This window comes from Dermacentor variabilis, chromosome 9 (assembly GCF_050947875.1).
Source record: "Dermacentor variabilis isolate Ectoservices chromosome 9, ASM5094787v1, whole genome shotgun sequence".
Classification (NCBI taxonomy): domain Eukaryota; kingdom Metazoa; phylum Arthropoda; class Arachnida; order Ixodida; family Ixodidae; genus Dermacentor; species Dermacentor variabilis.
The window spans coordinates 90,060,913-90,081,928 of NC_134576.1; the positions used below are offsets into that span (position 1 = coordinate 90,060,913).

Below are 21,016 nucleotides of genomic sequence, written 5' to 3' on the forward strand. Positions count from 1 at the left end.
TTAAGTCAGTCATGTACTTAACCTGCATGAGACCAACGTTAGAGCATGGTAAAACGAGCCAATTTGTACTACATTAATCGACCAACGCAAGGAAGTGCAAGGAAAGCCTCGAAATTCAATATAAGGTGGTATTCCCGAACAAATTGTGTTGGCAAAATTTTATGCGCGCTTGAATTACCTGTATTATCCTAATGTTGAAATCTGCGGAGACTGATTGCTTTCCTTACTGTCCAAAGGCTGCTTGAAAGTCCGCATCAAGCTAAATATTATTCTGCGGGAAAGCATTAATCACATATTGAAGTTTTCTTCATGGACAACAATGGAATTAAACTGTTTACCCTTGAAAGTTCCAGAATGCTGAGATGGCAAAACAGTTCTGCGGAACTCCACAAGGTGGTAGGAAGTACGTGAAAGCAAAAAATTGACATCCACCCGAATTGTAGCACGAAGCTACAAAGGAAACCCATACGGATTTCTCAGAAAGAAACCACTGCCGTTGAAGAAAAATTCGTTCTGGTCCGGGACTCGAAGCCGGGACCAAAGCCTTTCCGGTGCGGTCGCTCTACCATGTGAGCCAACAAGGAGGTTAGCCGGTCACAGAGCGAGGGCGAATTCACAACTCGAGGAATTATATCAGTCCCTCAAGTTCAAGTTTTCAGCACCTGCGGATATCTATCGATGCACAAAGCAAAGGAGTACGTTATAATGGGCAGACCACGCGATGAAGTTGTAGAGGCGTGCAAAATTTCGGCTAGTGGAATAATAATAATAATAATAATAATAATAATAATAATAATAATAATAATAATAATAATAATAATAATAATGTTTATTGCCACAAAATATACAAAACAACACAAGCAGGCCGGTCTAAGCCTTAGGTGGCTTGTAGGACCGTACCAATGAATATGATAGACAAGGCAAAAAAATATACATAACTTAATGAGACATGAAGGAAAAAAATAAGAAAAATAAAACGAATGGGAAAAGGTTAATTTTACTGTAGCTGCTTTAAGAAGTGTTTGAGAGTGCTTTTTGATGTCGTGTTAAAAATTTCTTCTGGTAATTTGTTAAATATGTCAGGCACATAAGCACAGCGTCTGGCCGCGCCATACCTTGTGGCTGAACGCGGAACTACATAACGGACATGTTTTCTAAGCTCCCTTGCGGCGGCACTTTTTTGTTTGAAAGTGGAATTCTAGGAATGTTTAACGACAACTGTTTCTATAAGTAATGAATGGAAGTTCGGTAGACCAAGTTCACGGAAGATATTTGCAGATGTTATTATTGGGGAATTGTATGCAACATTTTTAAGAATGTTTTTTTTATAATCCGGTCTACCCTGCATCTCCAACGATCAGAACAAAAGCCAAAGACTGTAATGCCGTACCTCAACACACTGTAACCTAGTGCATGTGCTATAATCTTTTTTACAGGCAAGGGCGCAATACTTTTGATATTAAACAACAGCCACGCTACTGACCTCAGTTTAGAACAAATAAGTGATAAGTGATGTTGCCACGATAAATTACTATCGAAATAGATTCTGAGATATTTCACACAATCCACGTATGGAATAGGCGCACATTTACAATGAACACAGTCTGACTCATGCAAGTAGAGAGGCATGTTAATAACTGTAGTCTTAAGTGGGGAGCGAAAACAAACAAGTTTTGTTGTTTGGGCATTTACAACAATTCCATTATTAGCGCACCAAAGCCTTGCTTTGTACACGTCATTTTGCAACATTTCAGTGGACGTTTTATAAGAAAGGTGTTTCGCTAGTAGTACAGTGTCGTCAGCATACTGGAATACTGAACATTTCGAAATTGCCAAAGGGAAGTCGTTAACGAAACCATTAAACGGCAATGGTGACAAAATGGACCCCTGATGAACATGAATAATAATAATAATAATAATAATAATAATAATAATAATAATAATAATAATAATAATAATAATAATAATAATAATAATAATAATAATAATAATAATAATAATAATAATAATAATAATAATAATAATAATAATAATAATGTTTATTTAACGTGCCCTGGAACAACCCTAAGGTCTGAGTGCTGGCGCATGCTAAAAAAATAGAAATGCACAAAAAGACATGAAATAGAAAACGACAATTACTAAAAATGACAGATTAACCATCAGCAATAGGGAAGGTGAATTCACAACAGAAAAATGGAGAAAAACACAAACAATGCATGACAGACAATGAAATAAGTTCATCAATCCAGCCTTTTGAACATGCGCCCAGAAAAAAAAACCATGACGCTTTAATACTAGCGCACAGGTAATATAAGAAAAAGATAATATACAGCTTTCAAGAAAAATAATACAAAGGCGAAAGGAAAAGATGCATGCACACAAAAGCCATTTGGGCATAATGACGGCACAAAACAAAGGACATCGAAAATTGCTAAAACAAGCTCTTATCTATCGACAAAGGTAAGGTAAACCAAGAATGAACAGAAGATTAGTAAGTACAACGAAAAACAAAACAACTGTGCGGCTAAAGGTACAAAAGTAAAGTGAATAACGAAAGGAGAAAAGACTCATATAAAATGCATGCAAATGCAATGCACCTGGAACATTAAAGATAGGAAAAAGAAATGTCGCTGAAACATTACACATATCGTAAGGCAAGCTGAAAATGTACTGAATGACACGGCGAAAGAGCGTATGTACGTATACCGAGAAAAATTAGCACACGACATTGCGAAGCTGTGAACAGAACGACGAAAGCGACTAATGAAAGATATCAAGATGAGCTAAATAATAATAACAACAACAATATTAATGATAATAATACAGCGAAGTCACTTTCGTGAAGGTGCAAGGCGTGACACAATTTCATATTCGATGAAATTAGATGCACACCAACCTATTCACTATTCGAGAGAAAGGGCGGGAAATGCCCTTCAGCTCCCATCAAATGTGCATCTGCAATTTAATATATGAAAACGACGATAAAAGAAGAACACATAAAGATTTTAACAAACTACATTCGTAATCTAATGATTAGGGGTAAAGCGAGAGGTGATTGCTCACTTGAGGTCGGACTAAATAAAATGTTTCAGAGAAAAGAGAAGCAGGAAATAATATTTACAGAATATTTACAGTAACTGCAGCGGCTGACAAGGGGGTAGTTAGCTCACGAAGTTAACAGCGTCACTGCGGACTAACCTTAAACGTCTTCCTCGTTAGCCCGTCGCAATATTAAACCAACGTCAGGCGGACCTGCTTCGATAAGTCATATCCCATCCCTTGGGCGTATCTATTGAAAAAATCACTCTGCGTATCTATTGAAAAAAAAGAAAAGGCAAATCCTGCCTCTACTGTGGCATACCTATTCATGCCGGTGCACTAGGCCAAATGACGTTTGTTGACTTTCAGACTGTTTCACACTCTCTTTCCCAACGCAGGCAAAAGGCGACAACCACCGGCCGTTTTGTCGCCACGATCATGCGGGTGCTCTGGATCGACGTCATGTGGACAGTCGTAAGCACGCTCACCTACTTCGGCTGCGTGATCATCAAGGTGCCGATTCTCGAGTGAGTGAATCTCGGTCGACCAGTCCTCCACGATGGACCACCCCTGCCCGGAAACAATCCTAGACGTCACTAAGAGATGAATAGTTGATGTCTAAGCAGAACGTTGTTCTGATCCTATAGTCTCTGCGCACCTACTGCAATAACTGTGGTGTTAACGAGACGAAAGCGAGGAACGGTACCGGGAGGAACGCAATACGCAATGTCTCCTTTCATGTTCGTCCCGTGAAAGTTCTTGCTCCCGTCTCGTTGGCGCTGCGGTTATTGGTTTAAGTTGGTTCTTTTTTTTTTCTCCTTTTTTTAGTTTGACTAATTATGAAAGTTCGTTCTATGGTAAAACCGGAAATATGAAGCGCCGCTCAATACGCACCATAGGAAATTGTCCTAATCACCTCGCAATTGTGAGGGCCCGTCAATGGACGTAAGATGTACAATGAGAAATGATGATCAGATTGAATAGGTATGTCCAACTGTGGAGCCAAGCGAGTTTGCCGAAAAGTCATCCAGAAATATCGTGCCAGAAGCCAATAACTCTTGATCCATTTTCCTTTTTTTTTCATCATTTATTACGTCACGGCTGGTGCCACTAATTCCAACGAAACTTCAGAAGAAAAAAATGCGCCAGGAAGATGCTGCTGTGCGAGCTTCTCGCCTTTACAGTTTGCAAACAGCCGCTCCAGTGCGGCGAGCGTGAAAGTAACAACAACAAAAAAAAATCGGAGGACACGATACGTCTCTCCCACGCTGTGCAAATGCGCGCATAACCTCCTAAGGTGGCTGAACACTCCTGGCTGGCGGCGTGTGCAGGTCCCTTATCGAGGCGCCCAGCGACTGGCACCGGGCCACGTCGGCGGTGCTGTTCGCGGCTGCCTCGGTGGCGGATCTGTTGCTGGGCTCCTACCAAACGCACGTGTCACTGCGCCTGTGCATGCGTGTGCGTTCCATGCTCCAGGCTGCCATCTTCGAGAAGGTATGATTGTTCATCCGCGGTGGTGTACGTTACACTTTGTTACTTGCCCATGACTCTACTTACGCGAAGCGTTAAGCAGGCGGCAGCCGCTGCAGCTAAACGCGGTAAAAGCAAACTTCATCGTCATCGTCTAATTTATATCCATCCACTGCAGGACAAAGGTCTTATTTCAACGATCTCAAACCGTTCCTGGCTTGCGGCATCCGATTCTATTTATTTTGTGCCCTGCGAATTTCCTAATTTCACAACGTGATCCTCTGGCATCTAGGCTGCTGAGCGGCTGATGCTTCCGTTCACTTTATACACAAGAACTTAAGGAAGGTGTATGTTTCCTACGGCTTTCACTGGGTGAATCGCTTCGTATTCCGTTAGGATGTGCTCAGTGATCTCCGGACTGCAGCTTACGCACGCCTCATATGGTTGGTAGTATTTGCGCCGGTATGTTGTTCTGCTTAGGTAGCCAGTTCGAGCCTCACATAGGAAGGCACTGCCCTTTGTGTTATCGTACAGAGTTTCCCTTCTCATTTCTTTCTTCCCATTATTGTAAACGCCACCACCACGACTCGCAACGGTTGCGCCATCTTTCAGCACATTCCACAGGGTCGGGTTTCTGGCCGCGCGTCATTCCGCGGTGTTGGGCGAACACAGGTGGCATGGCATTAGGGATTTATTTATTTATTTATTTATTTATTTATTTATGTTAAGGGTGATCAGCGAGATGGATAAGGTTTGGGTCGAATGCAGCTTAAATAGGTGGTTGCTGTAAAAAAAAAAAAACACGATCTTTGCAATGCCGATTTTCTCCGGCTAACCGGCGTCGCAGATGACACGCCTGTCGCCGTCCGCACTGACTCGCAACCCGTCTGGCTACGTGGTCTCCGTGCTGGGCGTGGACTGCATGCAGCTGGGGGCCAGCATGCTGCAGTTCCCGCTTCCCGTGATTGGCTCACTGTGCATGCCGTTCGTGCTGTGGCTGCTTGCCATTCGCGCCGGGACCGTGCCGGCGCTAGGATGCGCGGTGTGGCTTATGATCGTCTTCTTCCTGCCCTTCCCGACGTCGGTGCTACAGAACGCGCTGTGGGTAAGGAGTGAGTGAGTGAGTGAGTGAGTGAGTGAGTGAGTGAGTGAGTGAGTGAGTGAGTGAGTGAGTGAGCAAGCGAGCGAGCGAGCGAGCGAAGTGAGTGAGTGAGTGACTGAGCAAGCGAGTGAGCGAGCGAGCGAGCGAAGTGAGTGAGTGAGTGAGTGAGTGAGCAAGCGAGCGAGCGAGCGAGCGAAGTGAGTGAGCGAGTGACTGAGCAAGCGAGTGAGCGAGCGAGCGAAGTGAGTGAGTGAGTGACTGAGCAAGCGAGCGAGCGAAGTGAGTGAGTGAGTGAGTGATCCCTACTTCAATTTCGAAACTTGCACTACTCAGAAAGTTGGTGCTGAAACGTTCCGCCCTTCTGTGATCTTCGCCCACTCGAAGTGAACATTAGACAAGAAACAAATTATACCTGCGTATTCCTTGTTGACACAGGTCAACGTTGCTTTGTCCCTACCACATGGTATTCATATAGCGCACTTCCTTAAAATACCAATTAGGCATCACCTAAAGTAGCGCGCAGTGTTCTTGCGAAAATCGTGGCACTAATTTGTTAAACCAATGCTGCCGTTCTTCGAGATGTCGCTTAATGGCCCGCCTGCTAGCTCTGCCAATAAAGTGTCTGCCCCGGAAAGGCGCGAGTGACAGCTTGAAACCATGGAATAAAACAATCTTCTTTTTTATTTTTTTTATTTTTTAACTGCGAAGCTACCTTTCTAAATAGCCTGTATGAGTTTCAGTTGTAGCTCCGTGCTAATGTCGACTTTTTATTTATTTTATTTATTTGTACATACTGCAGCCCCATATGAGGGCTACTGCCGGAGTGGGTAAAAACAGTGGCGAACAAAAAAATAAAGTGAAATCAACAATGACTCTTACAACATTTGTACAACAGTCAAAGAACTGGAAAATCGTCCTTATTGATTCTTAAACGCACCGAAACAGCGAAATACATACACCTAAAATATAAACTAAGCCTAATTTAAGTAGTTACACATGTTGATTATCATAGAGAGCACTTTCGAATTCGCTTATCGGGAGTGAACGAAGGCAGCCAGGTAAGGAATTCCATAATTCTATTGTGCGGGGGAAGAAGCTGTACTTGAAAGTATTTGTACGGGCATAGAAATGGTTAAGATTAAGCTCGTGGAAGTTACGCGTGCAAAGAAGGCTTGGTGAAAGATATGCAAGCTGTGTTGGAACTACGATAGGACTTGTTAATTAAACTGTGCAATAATTTTAATGATTCCACATCACGACGCACTGAAAGTAATATTAGTTTCAGCGTAGGAAGGGTATGCACGAGGGTGAAAAATAGCGGTGAAAAATGAAACAGACGGCTTTTTTCTGAACTGCTTCTAGTTTGATTATGTTATTTAGGTTATCAGACTGGCGCCAACATCGATAACGGGGCGAACAAGAGTTTTATACATTAAATGTTTAGTTGCCTTCGGAGCCTTTTGTATAGTACGACGTAGGTATCCAAGTTGTTTTAGGGTCTTTGAACAAGTTTGGTGAATGTGTGTAGTCCATGAGAGATTGTGAGTAAATGTTATGCCAAGGAATTTTTATTGTCGAACTCTGGTTAAAGATGATTCATTCAAGGAATATGTCGTAATTACAGGTGCTGCTCTTTTCGTGAAGGACAAAACCGTTTTTTTTAAATTAATCTTACTTTTCTGATTTTCGCACCAAGCACCGAAAGAAGCAAATGAGTCGTTCAGTCGCATATAACTAGTCGCAGAGTCAATCACGTCGTATACGACGCAATCGTCAGCATAAAGGCGGATGCTGGAAGAAACATTTTTTGGGAGGTCATTGACGTACATTAAACACAATAAAGGAGCCAGGACGGATCCTTGCGAAAACCCAGAGCATACTTCAATTATGGGTGACTTTGCTGAGCTAAAGTCGTCGCATTGGGTCAAAAGCGTGGCAATTTGGGCGAGTTGGTATGTCATAAATTCTTTAGGCTTGTAGCGCAGCTGAGACAAAGCAAAAAGGAGGGTGGAAGGGGTAACGAAAGGGAGCGGAGAACAGAGTGAGCGCTCACTCTGTTCTCCGCTCCCTTTCGTTACCCCTTCCACCCTCCTTTTTGCTCTTTCTGAGCTGCGCTACAAGCCTAAATAAAAAAATATCGACGTATTGGTGCCGTTTAGAGAGGAAGACAGCAATCCAATCGGCCAGAGCACTCACTCTGTTCTCCGCTCCCTTTCATTACCCCTTCCACCCTCCTTTTTGCTCTTTCTGAGCTGCGCTACAAGCCTAAATAAAAAAAAATATCGACGTATTGGGGCCGTTTAGAGAGGAAGACAGCAATCCAATCGACCCGACGGGATTTTTTGAGTATTTCATCAAACTTCACACATCTCACGGATTGCCGCGTCATTCTGTTTTTCTTTTTTCTTCCTGTTTTTTCATTTTTTTATTGGCGTTCCATGCTACAGAAACGAGTGATGCGGTTCCGCGATGAGCGTCTGAAGAGCACCACGGACCTGCTGTCCTCGGTCCGCGTGGTAAAGCTGTACGCCTGGGAGGACGCCTACCTGGGCGCCGTGGGCCGGACGCGAGACGCCGAACTGGCAGTACTACTGCGCACAAACATGCTGGACGGCGTCATGGACTCGCTCTACAGCTCCACGTCTTCCATGGCATGTGTCTCCTATTTACGCGAAGCATACTGCAGAGTTGTCCTATGGCGTTTTGCTCGAGCAAAACCCAAACTCGAGCAAAATGCCGGTTGTATACAGGGTGTTTCAGCTAACTTTAGCCAGAGATTTAAAATATGCCGATGCCACGTAGCCGGACAGAACCAAGCTAACGTTTTTTGTCCGTCACTTGGAGATACTCAAATTATTTTTTTTCATTCCGCTTAATTACGTAATTACTCTTAATTAGTTAATCAAATTGAAAATCAACGAAAAGTGTCAATGTAAATGTTGTAGAGCGACATGAAAAACTACCGATACAGCTTTCTGTTGCTCAATACGTACTACATAACAGTTTTTCTTTTGTTGTTTTCCGAGCGCGAAAGAAGCCCGCAAATGCACGCAAAGTGCCTCGAGCGGCCAATCGCACGGCAATTTTACGTGCATGACAACTGACGTACGAGGCGGCTGCTCACGAGGGTCGGAAGAAATACTCTTCTCTCTTTTTTTGAACCAGACAGCGTCATGCAATTAGTTCAAAGAGCGGCCGCCTCGTGGTGCAGTGGTCTTCGTATATATGGCGCTCATTGCTTAACCAAGTTGATGCGAAAGACGCAAAGGCTCAAATCGCATGGTTGGACAGGGGTGTCCTGCGCGCATTTCCGGTATCACACTTTGGCCCAAGCGGAGTCCAGCGCCACTGTACCTCGAACAACCTACTTTTAAAGGCATGCATGGTGATCGGGGCCCCAAAATTTTCAAAGAATCGAATATTTCGAATTAACTGATTCATTAAAAGGACTCGCTGCATTTCAATGGGAACAACAGCTAAGTGTTTCAAAGCGTTGGCGAATAGAATACATGTTAAAGCACGTCTTGTTTTCTTCTTTCTTTGTGTGTTTGTTTGTTTGCTTGCTTGCTTCTTTTTTCTTTTTTTTTGTGGATCCCGATGGCGACGTCAATAATATTCACTCTGTTCATAATGCTTGACTCATCACGCAGAGTAAAAAAAATTAAATTATGGGGTTTTACATGCAAACCACTTTCTGATTATGAGGCACGCCGTAGTGAAGGACTCCGGAAATTTTGACCAGCTGGGTATCTTTAACGTGCACCTAAACGTAAGTATACGGGTGTTTTCGCATTTCACCCCCATCGAAATGCGGCCGCCATGACCGGGATTCGATTCCGCTACCTCGTGCTCCGCAGCCCAACACCATACATCCACTGAGCAACCACGGCGGGTTCATCACGCAGTGTAAATGACAACATTTAGCACATTGCAAGCAGCACAAAGTTGCAAGACTAGAAATTGTCCTAACGTAAGATGCCATGCAGTTACTCAATATGAGTAAATACCTTGAAACGCTTTGCTCCTACAAGTACGAGCGGTCTCCCATGACGTAACACAGCGGGCTTCGTTTTCTTCATGTTCTCAATGCAGTTGACCATAATCCTGTTCGGGCTTTTGGCTGCTGTGGGACGGACAGACACGTTGACGCCGACGCTGTCCTTCTCGTGCCTTTACTTGCTGTCGCTGACCGACATGATCACCAACATGCTGGCCAACTCCCTGCGCATGAGGAGTCTGGTGAGTTGCGGCGATTCTCTCTCCGTAGGGCTCACGAGTGGACTTCGTTCTGGTAGCCGCGTTCGCGCCGTCGGCGCCGCCACCACCGTCGTGCTGTCCTGGGGCGCCATAACGTAAAACTATTCCAATTCTGCAATCAGTCCTCCACGATTGGTCAAAACTTTTTTGCACCACCCTCAATTAACCTGTCTGTCACGCGACGTCACGAAAACCGTGATAGCTACTCATCTGATATGACGTGTACACACTGATTATGCATGGTGTGATCGAACAAAATAAAAATAGTTAATTCTGATTCGACCCCTTTTCGACATAAACCCGCGGCTATTGGTCAAGAGTTTTCGGGCTGCACCCACTTTACCTGCCTGCCACGCGACGTCACAAAACCGCGAAAGCTCACCGCGTCAAAGTGACGTGTACGCGTTAAAGATGCATTAATACGCCGAACAAAAGTGAATTTTCTTCTGAATAGCCGCAGACTGCCGCGTTCCGAAAGGAATAAAAGATGGCTGCCACCGATCGCTCAGCCACTGGCGACTCGCACTTGCCGGAGAGCATGGTTTTAATTGCGTATAATAAAACTATTTGCGCAGCCGTGTAACGTTGTCGAGCACTTTCTGCACGTTTACTACCTCGTTCTGGCAAATCTTCTTTGCTGAGGATCCGTTTCAGCGTCATTCTTAAGCTTCCGTTGCATGCCGCCGCGATTTTCGAATAACCACCGCAAGTTAAGTAAGGCAAGGCGGACCAACCGCAGACGCCGGCACCACCCTCTTGATCCGGTTATCGATTTTCAGTGCAGTGGCTCGGCCCATAGAATCCCTCTCTACTTGAGCGTGCTCCTCACCTCTTGTCAGTCAATTAGATAAGACAAACCATTCATTGTAGGCAATGTTATTCGTTTTCCAAGCAAACAGAAGTGACGTCGTATAAACGAGGAGAGCGTTTGGTTGGTCGGTTCAGACAACCCTGTGGGTGACTGCCCGATCTTGCGTCGGCGGTTACGCAAATTTGACGTCAGGTGGAATAAAAAACGTATTGGAATAGTTTTACGTTATAGCGCGCCTGCTGTCGATGGCGCATGCTCAGCCTGCGCGTGGAGGTCTCCTGAAATGCGCAGTGCTTTTCGGCTGCAATACGTACGAAGCGAAGTAGACGCACCAACCCCACTTTGCTTAGCGGCCCTGCCAAAGATGGGGCAGCGATCGCGGTCCCTCCGCTGGCAAAAGCTTTCCATGCACACGCGCATTTGCATTCTTCGTGAGGAGCTGTGCGCGTACCACACCACGGTGCACGCTCTTTCGTAGTCAGGGCATCCACCAGCCACGTAAGGCGAAAGCTTTACGTGGTTGCGATGGCCTTGACAAATTGGGTAGGCGCTTAAGACTGCTTACATGTGGGGAATGCGAAATCATTATACCGTTGGTAGGCCTCGGAACGTCGTCAACGCACTCATTTCATACGCTCACGACGTGGCGCCACCTCCTCGGCAACGGTCACGTACGCCGCCCAATGACGCACGCACTGGTCAGCGAGATGGCCACGACGTGACGCGTGCAATCAGGCACGGTCTTTGAAGCTAAAGTTGAACACATCTTGCACCGGGACACTAGTTAACTAAGACAGTCTTTTCAGGTGTCGCTCGGTCTGAGACGGATATGCAAGTTCTGCACCGAGGAAGAGCAGGAGGAAAGTCTCCCGGACTCCAAAGACCCCGCAATACAAAAGGGTAAGTGAGGTCATCTTTGAGACTGGAATGGTTGAGCGTCACTACAGTAAAATGCTTCCGACAAGATAATGATGTTGGGCTCGTCGCTTCATATATTCCGAACTTGTTAACGCAAGCTTGCACATGTCCCAATCCTTTCAAGTTTCTCATTTGTCCATCTTTTTCTTCGCTGCACAATGGGTGCCTAAAAAAACTACATCCTCGGATTTAACGTGCTAAATCAACAGCATGATTATGAGGCACGCTTCAGTAGCGGACTCCGGATAAATTATGACCACCTTGCGTTCTTTAACGTGCAACGCAAACAGGCGTTCTTGTATGTCGCCGCCGTGGGAATTCGGCCGCCGCTGTCGAGATTTCATCCCGCGACTTCGTGCTAAGCAGTCATAATCATAGCCACTATAAGCCACTACGGCGGGCGGAATGGCTGTCATGGAAGAGGAGCCCGGGAAGGCAGATAATCATGGAATGTAATGGCATGAGAAAATCTGTGTTCGTGAGATGGTGTCAGCTGGCGCAAGACAGCGCTAAATGGAGTGCCCTGGGAGAGGCCCTGGTCCTACCAGTGAGCATAAGTAGGCTCATGAGAATGGTTTTCTGCGCTAACGAGTATTGAACATTGTGTTCGATGGAGCTTCGTTCTGGTTGACAGTTTGACAGCTACGCGCTTTCCTTCGCAGCGTCTTTAAATCTCGCTATACCCTCACACAATGGATGAGGAGGATGGTGAGGGAAGTCGAAATGTTCCGCAATGAGAGTGTTCGTGGTGTAGAAACAAAAGGGTGAGGAAAAAATGGACCTTGTCCTGCCGGTTCTGGCAAGAAGTAGGAGCGACAAAAACACATAAAACAATTGTCACGTGTGAGATGGCATTCTGAATCATATGGGTTCAGTTTTTTTTTCGTTTTGTTCTTCCGAAAACGAAATGCGGTACGCTTTCGACTTGTTCAAGTGGACCTGTAGTTGTAGTTTTTTTTTCGTGTGCTGCGAACTATCGCTGTGCCACATGTAACGTGATAACACTTTGTTAGCGGATACTGCCATCAAAAGGTACCCATCACCATAGTTTTGCGGCTAAGGTGTTGCGCTGCTAAGCAGGAGGTCGCGGGATCACATTCAGGCCTCGGCGGCCGCTTTACGATGGGACGGAATGTCAACACGCGGGTGTCCTGTGCGTTGGGGGCGCCTTAATGATCCCCTGGTGATCCCCGGAGCCCCCCCCCCCCCCCCTACAGCGTGTCTCATACTCAAATCGTGGTTTTGGCACGCAAGACTCCAGCATTCATTCATTTCAAGAAAAGGAAGCTAATGAGGACGGTAAGACCAAAGAAGGGGGTCATATGCACGTACCTTCTCCCGATTGCGTTTCCCCGATGCCCTAAAATAACTGCCCTTCAGAAGAGACACAAGCCAAAGGGGAACCTAGACGCATACCCTCAGTATGCGCCGAGCGCACTTATTGAGAAGTTAACAAAGTTAGGTTTGTCATTGGCTGATGCTTGTCCTGGCAGGAACGACAGTGTGCCACCATGCGCTTTTGTCGCATAACGATGCTGCATTGTGTTTGAAACCAGTGAGCACAAGAAAGCTTTAGCTTGTCCGTAAACCTATCACCCTTTACATAATACCGGTTACTAGAGCTGTCGACTGCCACAGCTTCCCCGACAGCAAGATCTTGTGACACTTTGCGCAAGCACAATGTGTTTGAATCGTTTCTGTGTTTTGTGAATGTATTTACCGAAGTAAACTCCTTAAAACATTGCAGGTAAACAGTATGCCGTTATGCGGTTGCTACAGATGTCATGTACAGTTACGCACAATATTAAGTCTCACAGAAACAATATATTTGTGTCCTCTCTGGTTCCTCTTTAGGCCGCACGATGACGCTGGCAGCGTTGTTACTGCCGTTTACCTCTCCGGAAACCCGGTATTCTGGAAACGGCAATACCTTTGCGGGCAAATTAGAGTTCTCTATGATCTCTAAACACGACGAAGGGAAGACTGGAATATGTCAAGCCGAACGCTAAGATACAGGAAGACAGGGATTATGGATGAGAGAACGTCGTATTGTTAAATTCGTGTGAATCACACCTCTCGCCCGGACTCAGGCGCCGCGGGAAGTTGGCAATAAACGTAGCCCTGTGGTTGCAACATCGACGCCAGATGCAACCTGTCCTTGAGCTACGAACCGTCGAACAGCCTTGTCACGACTTGTCCCTTCAGGCCAGCTGCTCTCGCAGATCTACCGCAATTATTTTATAGTTGTGTCGGACTGTTCTCATCAAGGCCCCCTAGTCAAAAGTGGGGCTGCATCCAAGCCGCCCCCTTGACTTCCAGCTGTAGGTGTGCACACCCGCCTAGGACCTCATCGAGCATAAAAAACCACACATGTATATATCATAAGCTTGCTTCACACTTTTTTATGTCGCACAGAAAAGTTTCCACTAAATAAATAAAGAAAAAAATATGTGTAACTGTCACTCTAGCGGAGTTAAAGTAGAAAAATTTGGTAAAAGAGAAATAGAGAAATTGGCAATGAGATACGGTTGTTTAGCAAAATAACAGCCACGTTTTCCTCCCGGGGTGGGGGGAAGGATAAAAGTTCGTTAAGATGCGAGAAAAAAAAGAACTACCCTCGAACGCATTTTGAGACGTCGGCAGCATTCAGAGTGAGCCACATGAGCGAGAACTGAGCTGGAACCACCAACAATAAATGTAAATGTAATCGAATAACCGAAACCTTCTAGAAAGCTGTTCGCTTTGTTGCATGAATGATTCGCTTGAAGACGTATGTTCGTTACAGTGAGGATATATTGGTAGCGTTTGTCCCAGCACTGCATAATTCAGTAGAGAGCAGAGCTGTGAACCAGCACATCCGTAGCGGTAATGTGGATGGCTATGAGCCAATTCGTCATGCGTGCGTTGTCTCCAGTGGCGCAAATGCTGGCGCGAGAGGCTACTATACTCGCGGACAACTTTTCTTGGTTATGAAGCGAAGGCTACGAAAACTAAGCACGCCTCTTTCACTGCTGCTGGAAGTAGTCCCGCAGTTTTGCTCACGTTTTCTTACGCTGGACATAGGAAACAATACTTGTTTTTTTTACAGCACCTAACTGGAAACAATACGTAACATTCACCAGTCAGATATTGATATTTTATTGTACTTTTAGTTTGCTCTTTCGAGTTTTCGTACACCCGAGACCGTCGCACGTTCTGCACATTCATCAAACGCAAAATGATGCCCGTGTATTCCGGTGAGTGTTCGTCGCTTGCTGTCCCACTAATCAACTCCCCTGAGAGGCTGTTTACTAACTTTAGCAATTAAAGACTGTTGAATCACACACACACACACAAAAGTTTTCCAGCGTCTGCGCGGAACCCAAGCGAGCCCATCTGGAAATCGCATCTACCGGCACGTACAAACGAGTGAGCGAGCTGACTGCTGCGCCGGCTCTACCGACGGCAGCGTCGGTGGCGCGTCGCCATACGGCTGCTTCGGAGCTCCGACGCAGGCTGCTATCCTAGCTGTTCAGAACTTGGTACATATCGTATGTGAATAAACATTGATGCACGCCGAGTTATTGTATCTGCCTCGACTAGAGAAGTTGTGCGAGGTTGGCGAAACCGGTGCCGCGCGCGCCCGGACTACATTGCGTACGAATACAGTAATGTGCAGAAGCTCCGCCCCAACCGTAGCTTTCGCTTAGTAGCCAAAAAAAGTTGTCCTGAGTATAGATCCTCCTCTCCCGGTGCCGGAGCCCTCTCTCACGTCCACCACAAGGGAAGAGGGTGGTAGGCGAGGAACAGGACTGTCCTTCCCGAACACTCCACCGCAGCATTGAAACCATCAGACGCCCCAAAGCTCTCGCAGCGACATCGAGTGCGTCTCAAATAGTTATAATAGTCGGTGTGTTCGGCGAGGGACGCGCCCAGGAACTCAGTCGCACGACGATACGTGCCATTTGAATTGCCGTCTTTGTAGCGACGGTCAATGTCGTACCCCAACGACCACCCGCAAACAGGCGAAAGAGCCAAAGGAACATATTCCATCTGAAGAAGAAATAGCGTTGCGTACAGCACCCATGCCCGTGATTCACTTTCTGAGAGGCCTTAGGCGGTCTTCAAGAGGTACCTTGAAGAAAACTTGCACTGCGCCGTAGATCGCACTAACAATCTGCTGTGCTCATATGGGAAATTTACCGTGGGTCAGTTGAGAAAGGACGTGTCATCTTTCTATGACTGCCGTGTCATTGCGGTGGTATTGGAAACGACGAAGGGACAGTCGGCCACCCAGCCTGCTGATGAGAGGGTCAGTTTCGATGCTTTCTTCTAGAGCAGATGTATAGTGTGTAGGCTTGCTGTGCCTGCACGCGAGCTTACATCGGTTAATCGGACGTAATTAGGATGACGGTAATGACGGTTACGATAATCGCGATGAAATGCAATCTGCAGCGCTCAGACAAAAAAAAAAAAGATTCGACGTCTGTCAGTTGTGCGTAGGATTCGCGCGAGGTGACACCTGCCAACGTTTACTCCTGTGCACGCAGGGGAAGTGGTGCTCTCCGAATGCAGCTTCTCGTGGACGCATCACTCATGCCACGCCTCCTCTCCGGTGCCCAGCAAGCCTTCGCTCAGGGACGTCACCTTCCGAGCAGCGCCCGGGTCCTTGGTGGGCGTCGTAGGCTTCGTTGGCAGCGGGAAGTCCTCTCTGCTGGCCGCCATCTTGGGTGACATGCATCGCACGCGAGGCACTCTCCACACGTCGGTACGTACTGGCCAGTACGCCCCTTAAAGCTTCTGAACAATGGTCATGCCGGCTACTCCGTTTGTGGTCCTTGGTCATACTGAACTAAAGACAAGATGTGGTTTTATAGTTCCAATGGTCAGAAACCTTGTAGATGGCATCCTGAATAATTTGATTTGACTTATAGATATTCGCGATCTCTACTTGCACTTTGCATTTGTTTTTTGAACTGTTAGGACAATATGACTTTCTTGTGTTCGCGTATGGCAGTGCTTTCTATTGTACAGTGGGCATCAACATCTCTTAACGCCGTCTGTATGACGCTCTTTCTACGTAGATTTCTTTGCCTTGTTTACATTTGCTTTTCTTTTTTTTTCTCTAGGCTTAGTACGCAGCTATGTCTATTGTATTTATGTGAGTGTTTTATGGGGAAAGCGAAATTATAATTTTTTCTTATGTTTCGATAGCCGGCATTGACGTGACCTACTTTTCCGTCCCTCAACAGTAATCAAATACGAGCAGCAAACAGTTTGAGGAGTTCTACTATTTCTTTATACGCGTTAGCTCTGCTTATGCCCAAGGATAGCTTCAGTACTCATCGATTATATATAGTAGGCTCAAAATGAGTTTTGGTGGCAACCGATTATATTTAATCGACTACAATTAAAACTGTGCTTGAGCATAAGCAGAGCTAATGTATTTCAAAAAGCAGTACTACTCTTCCAGAGCGTTTGCTGCCGTTGTTGTAGGGAAACAAGGTTTGCCCAAAACGCTGCGTGACCGTGGCGCTCGCGCGCCAAACACGTGAGCACCAACGCGGATACACGAGAAGAGCGAACGCGGAACTCAGCGGGGGATGAAAGGCAGCGATAGAGAAGAGAACGCGAGGAGGAAAGCGGGGGAGCAGGCTACAGCAAGAGCATGAGGCGGAAAGCCGAGAAGGAAAGTATGACGACAGGGTGAGAAGAAAAGCGTACTGCCACGCAAGACAGGCTCTGTGGCAACAACCGGTAGAAGATGGCAGCATGGTAGCGCGCCGTCGTCTGTTCACCGATGGCATGCGGCGAGCAGGTCCGACGATACCGTATAGGAAAACAAAGCGCTGCATTAGCGGATGTCTGTCTGCGGCGGCTGCAGTGAATCGTGCCCGCGCGTCACCAATTCGATGCCTCTGACGGTCTCTCGATTAGCGAGGCAGCCGCGCCACCCTTCGCTCCGTTTGCAATGTGCCGCACGAGACAGATTGCTCTCGTCACCCAATATATCGCGATATGAAAACACGTATAGAGCTTCGCTCAAATTTCGCATTAGGCAGTATTATAATCGGCGGTGTTTTTTTTCTCCTTAATTTACGTTGATCACTGTCTCAAAACAGTGTTGGTCTGTTCATCGGAACGACGAACGATATAATCTACGCAGGGTTCCATTGCGTACGTGTCTCAGGGGGCGGCGATATACAACATGACCGTCAGGGACAACATCACGTTCGGGAAACGGTTCGACCCAGCTCTGTACGCACGAGTCATCAAGGCTTGCGAACTTCTCAATGACCTTAACACTTTTCCTGCTGGTGATCTGACTGAGGTGGGAGAGAAGGTGAGAGACATGTAAGAGTGGTGCAGTTCTGACTTCTCATTGCAGAGAGCTAGCTGCCAGCGTTAGTTCCTCTATGTGTGCTGTCAAAAATCTTGGTAATCAATGTTGGTGTCTGCTTCATGTGTTAAACAAAGCGCACAAGCACAGATACACAAAGATTTGCCGCGTGTCAATGCAGGCGCGAAAAAAAGTGAGTGATGTTCAGGTGCAGCAAACACTGAAAACACCGGCTATTTTTGCGATCAAGCCCCCGCGAGATTGGACTCACCCTGACACTGAGTCTTGCTGTACAGATACTACGTCTATTCACCATCAACCGGGCTACGCCCATTGCAGGGCAAAGGCGTCTCCAATACTTCTCCAACTATCCCGGTCATGTACTAATTGTGGCCATGTCGTCCCTGCAAATTTCTTAATCTCATCCACCCACCTAACCTTTTGCCTCCCCCTGCTATGCTTCCCGTCTCTTGGAATCCAGTCTGTAACCCTTAATGACCATCGGTCATCTTCACTCCTCAATACACGTCCTGCCCATGCCCCCATTTATTTTTCTTGATTTCAACTAAGATGTGATTAACTCGCGTTTGTTCCCTCACCCCAATCTGCTTTCTTCTTATCCCTTAACGGACACCAATCATTGTTCTTTCCATAGCTCTTTGCGACGTCCTCAATTTAAGTAGAACCCTTTTCGTAAGCCTCCAAGTTTCTGTCCCGTAGGTTAGTACTGTTAAGACACAGCTGTTATACTCTTTTCTCTGGAGGGATAATGGCAACCTGCTGTTCATGACCTGAGAATGCCTGCCAAACGCACCCCAGCCAATTCTTATTCTTCTGATTATTTCAGTGTCATGATCCGAATCCGCGGTCACTACCTGTCCTAAGTAGATGTATTCCTTCACCACTTCTAGTGCCTCACTGCCTATCGTAAACTGATGATTTCTTCCGCGACTGTTAATCATTACTTTAGTTTACTGCAGATTAATTTTTAGACCCACTGTTCTGCTTTGCTTGTCCTGGTGAGTGAGCAAGCATTGCAATTGGTCGCCTGAGTTACTAAGTAAGGCAATATCATCAGCGAATCGCAATTTACTAATGTATTCTCCATCAACTCTTATCCCCAAGTCTCCCCAATCTAGTTCTCTGAATACCTCCCGTAAACACGCTGTGAATAGCATTGGAGAGATCGTATCTCCCTGCCTTACGCTCTTCTTTATTGGGATTTTGTTGCTTTCTTTATGGAGGACTACAGTGGCTGTAGAGCCGCTATAAATATCTTTCAGCATTTCAACATACGGCTCGTCTACACCTTGATTCCGTAATGCCCGCATAACTGCTGAGGTTTCGACTGAATCAAACGCTTTCTCCATATCAATGAAAGCTATATATAAGCGTTGGTTATATTCCGCACATTTGTCTATCAGTGATCGATAGTGTGAACATTGTTGTTGAATATTGTCTATTGTTCAGTAGCCTTTACGAAATCCTGCCTGGTCCTTTCGTTGACAAAACTCTAAGGTATTCCTGATTCTATTTGTGATTACCTTAGTAAATAATTTATAAGCAACGGACAGTAAGCTGATCGGTCTATAATTTTTCAAGTATTTGGCGTCCCCTTTCTTATGGATTAAGATTATGTTGGCGTTATTCCACGATTGCGGTACGCTCGAGGTCATGACGAATTGCGTACGCAGGTTGGCCACATTTTCTAGAACAATCTGCCACCATCCTTCAACAATTTTGCTGTTGCCTGGTCCTCCCCAGCTGGCTTTCCACTTTGCATAGCTCCCAAGGCTTTCTTTAATTCTTCCGGCATTACATTTAGGATGTCAAATTCCTCTACACTATTCCCACTTCCATTATTCTCGTGGGTGCCACTGGTACTGTATAAATCTCTCTAGAACTCCTCAGTCACTTGAACTATCTTATCCATATCAGTAATGATATTGCCGGCTTTGTCTCTTCGCGCATACATCTGCTTCTTGCCTATTCCAAGTTTCTTCTTTACTGCTCTTAGGCTTCCTAATCTAATCTAATTACCTACTTGCTGCCTTCACAATTAAGCGCATGACTTAGACGGGACGAAAGAAGTTAGACACAAGAGAATCGCCGACTCGCCAATAAAGTTCGTTAGGGGCAGATATAATACATCCAAGGAAACAAGTAAGGTGCGCAGGCCGCACATGCGTAAGTGGAGAGGACTACCGTAGTTTTCTTGCGACGCATAACAACCAAGTCGCAGCACTCTCAAAGCAAAAAGAAAAACCTCTGTTAATAAAAAATTGATTGAATTATGGGGCTTTACGTGCCAAAACCACTTTCTGGTTATCAGGCACGCCGAAGTGGGGGATTCCGGAAGATTGGGCCTCGTGGGGTTCTTTAACGCGCACCTTAGTCTAAGTACACGGGAGTTTACACATTTTGCCCCCGTCAAAATGCGGCTGGCGTGGCTGGGATTCGATCCCGCGACCTCGTGCTTAGGAGCCCAACGCCATAGCCACTAAGTAACCACGGCGGGTCCTTTGTTCATTGATACGCCACAACGGAGACGTGTCATCTGCACAGACCTCTTTCTGTCTGATACAAATAGCTTGTATTACCTCAGAATGGGGACGCTAGGAGGCCGCGGCTCACAGGCACGGGGCCGAAAAAATGCGATGCGGCTTTATTCCATTCGTATATGCAAGCACACGTTCACTCCAAACAAGGCCAGCGATATTAATTATTCGCAGTAGTGTGTTCGGGAAGGGCATTTGGTCATCATTGCTTCGCTCATCCATGCCTTTCACATCCTCGTCGGCGGTGCTCAACGCAACAGGGCGAGACACTGAGCGGTGGCCAGAAGCAGCGCATCTCGCTGGCGCGCGCCGTCTACAGCAGCTCGCACATCTACCTGCTCGACGACCCGCTCAGCGCACTGGATCCCACGGTGGCCGCCAGGGTCTTCAAGCACGTCATCGGCAAGAGCGGGCTGCTCCGAAACACGGTTTGTGCGAATCTGTGCATGCGTGCGTAGTCCAACGCCGTAAAGCAATTTACACCCTTTAATCGAATAAAGGTGTTAATTGGTTCACTACTCACACCCTCGGATTCTTTTTGA

At 46.2% G+C, this 21,016-nt stretch overlaps 1 protein-coding gene across 1 annotated transcript in view; it reads left to right on the top strand.

The window, feature by feature from the left end:
• LOC142557112 (ATP-binding cassette sub-family C member 3-like) overlaps window positions 1-21,016 on the top strand; it is a 66,660-nt gene that overhangs the window by 9,612 nt on the left and 36,032 nt on the right. Inside the window, exons 4-12 of the mRNA XM_075668726.1 lie at window positions 3,438-3,566; window positions 4,371-4,533; window positions 5,357-5,614; window positions 8,059-8,262; window positions 9,704-9,850; window positions 11,486-11,579; window positions 16,127-16,344; window positions 17,743-17,919; window positions 20,735-20,902. Of these exons, the coding sequence (XP_075524841.1) occupies window positions 3,438-3,566; window positions 4,371-4,533; window positions 5,357-5,614; window positions 8,059-8,262; window positions 9,704-9,850; window positions 11,486-11,579; window positions 16,127-16,344; window positions 17,743-17,919; window positions 20,735-20,902 (1,558 nt within the window). The remainder of the gene's footprint in view (window positions 1-3,437; window positions 3,567-4,370; window positions 4,534-5,356; window positions 5,615-8,058; window positions 8,263-9,703; window positions 9,851-11,485; window positions 11,580-16,126; window positions 16,345-17,742; window positions 17,920-20,734; window positions 20,903-21,016) is intronic.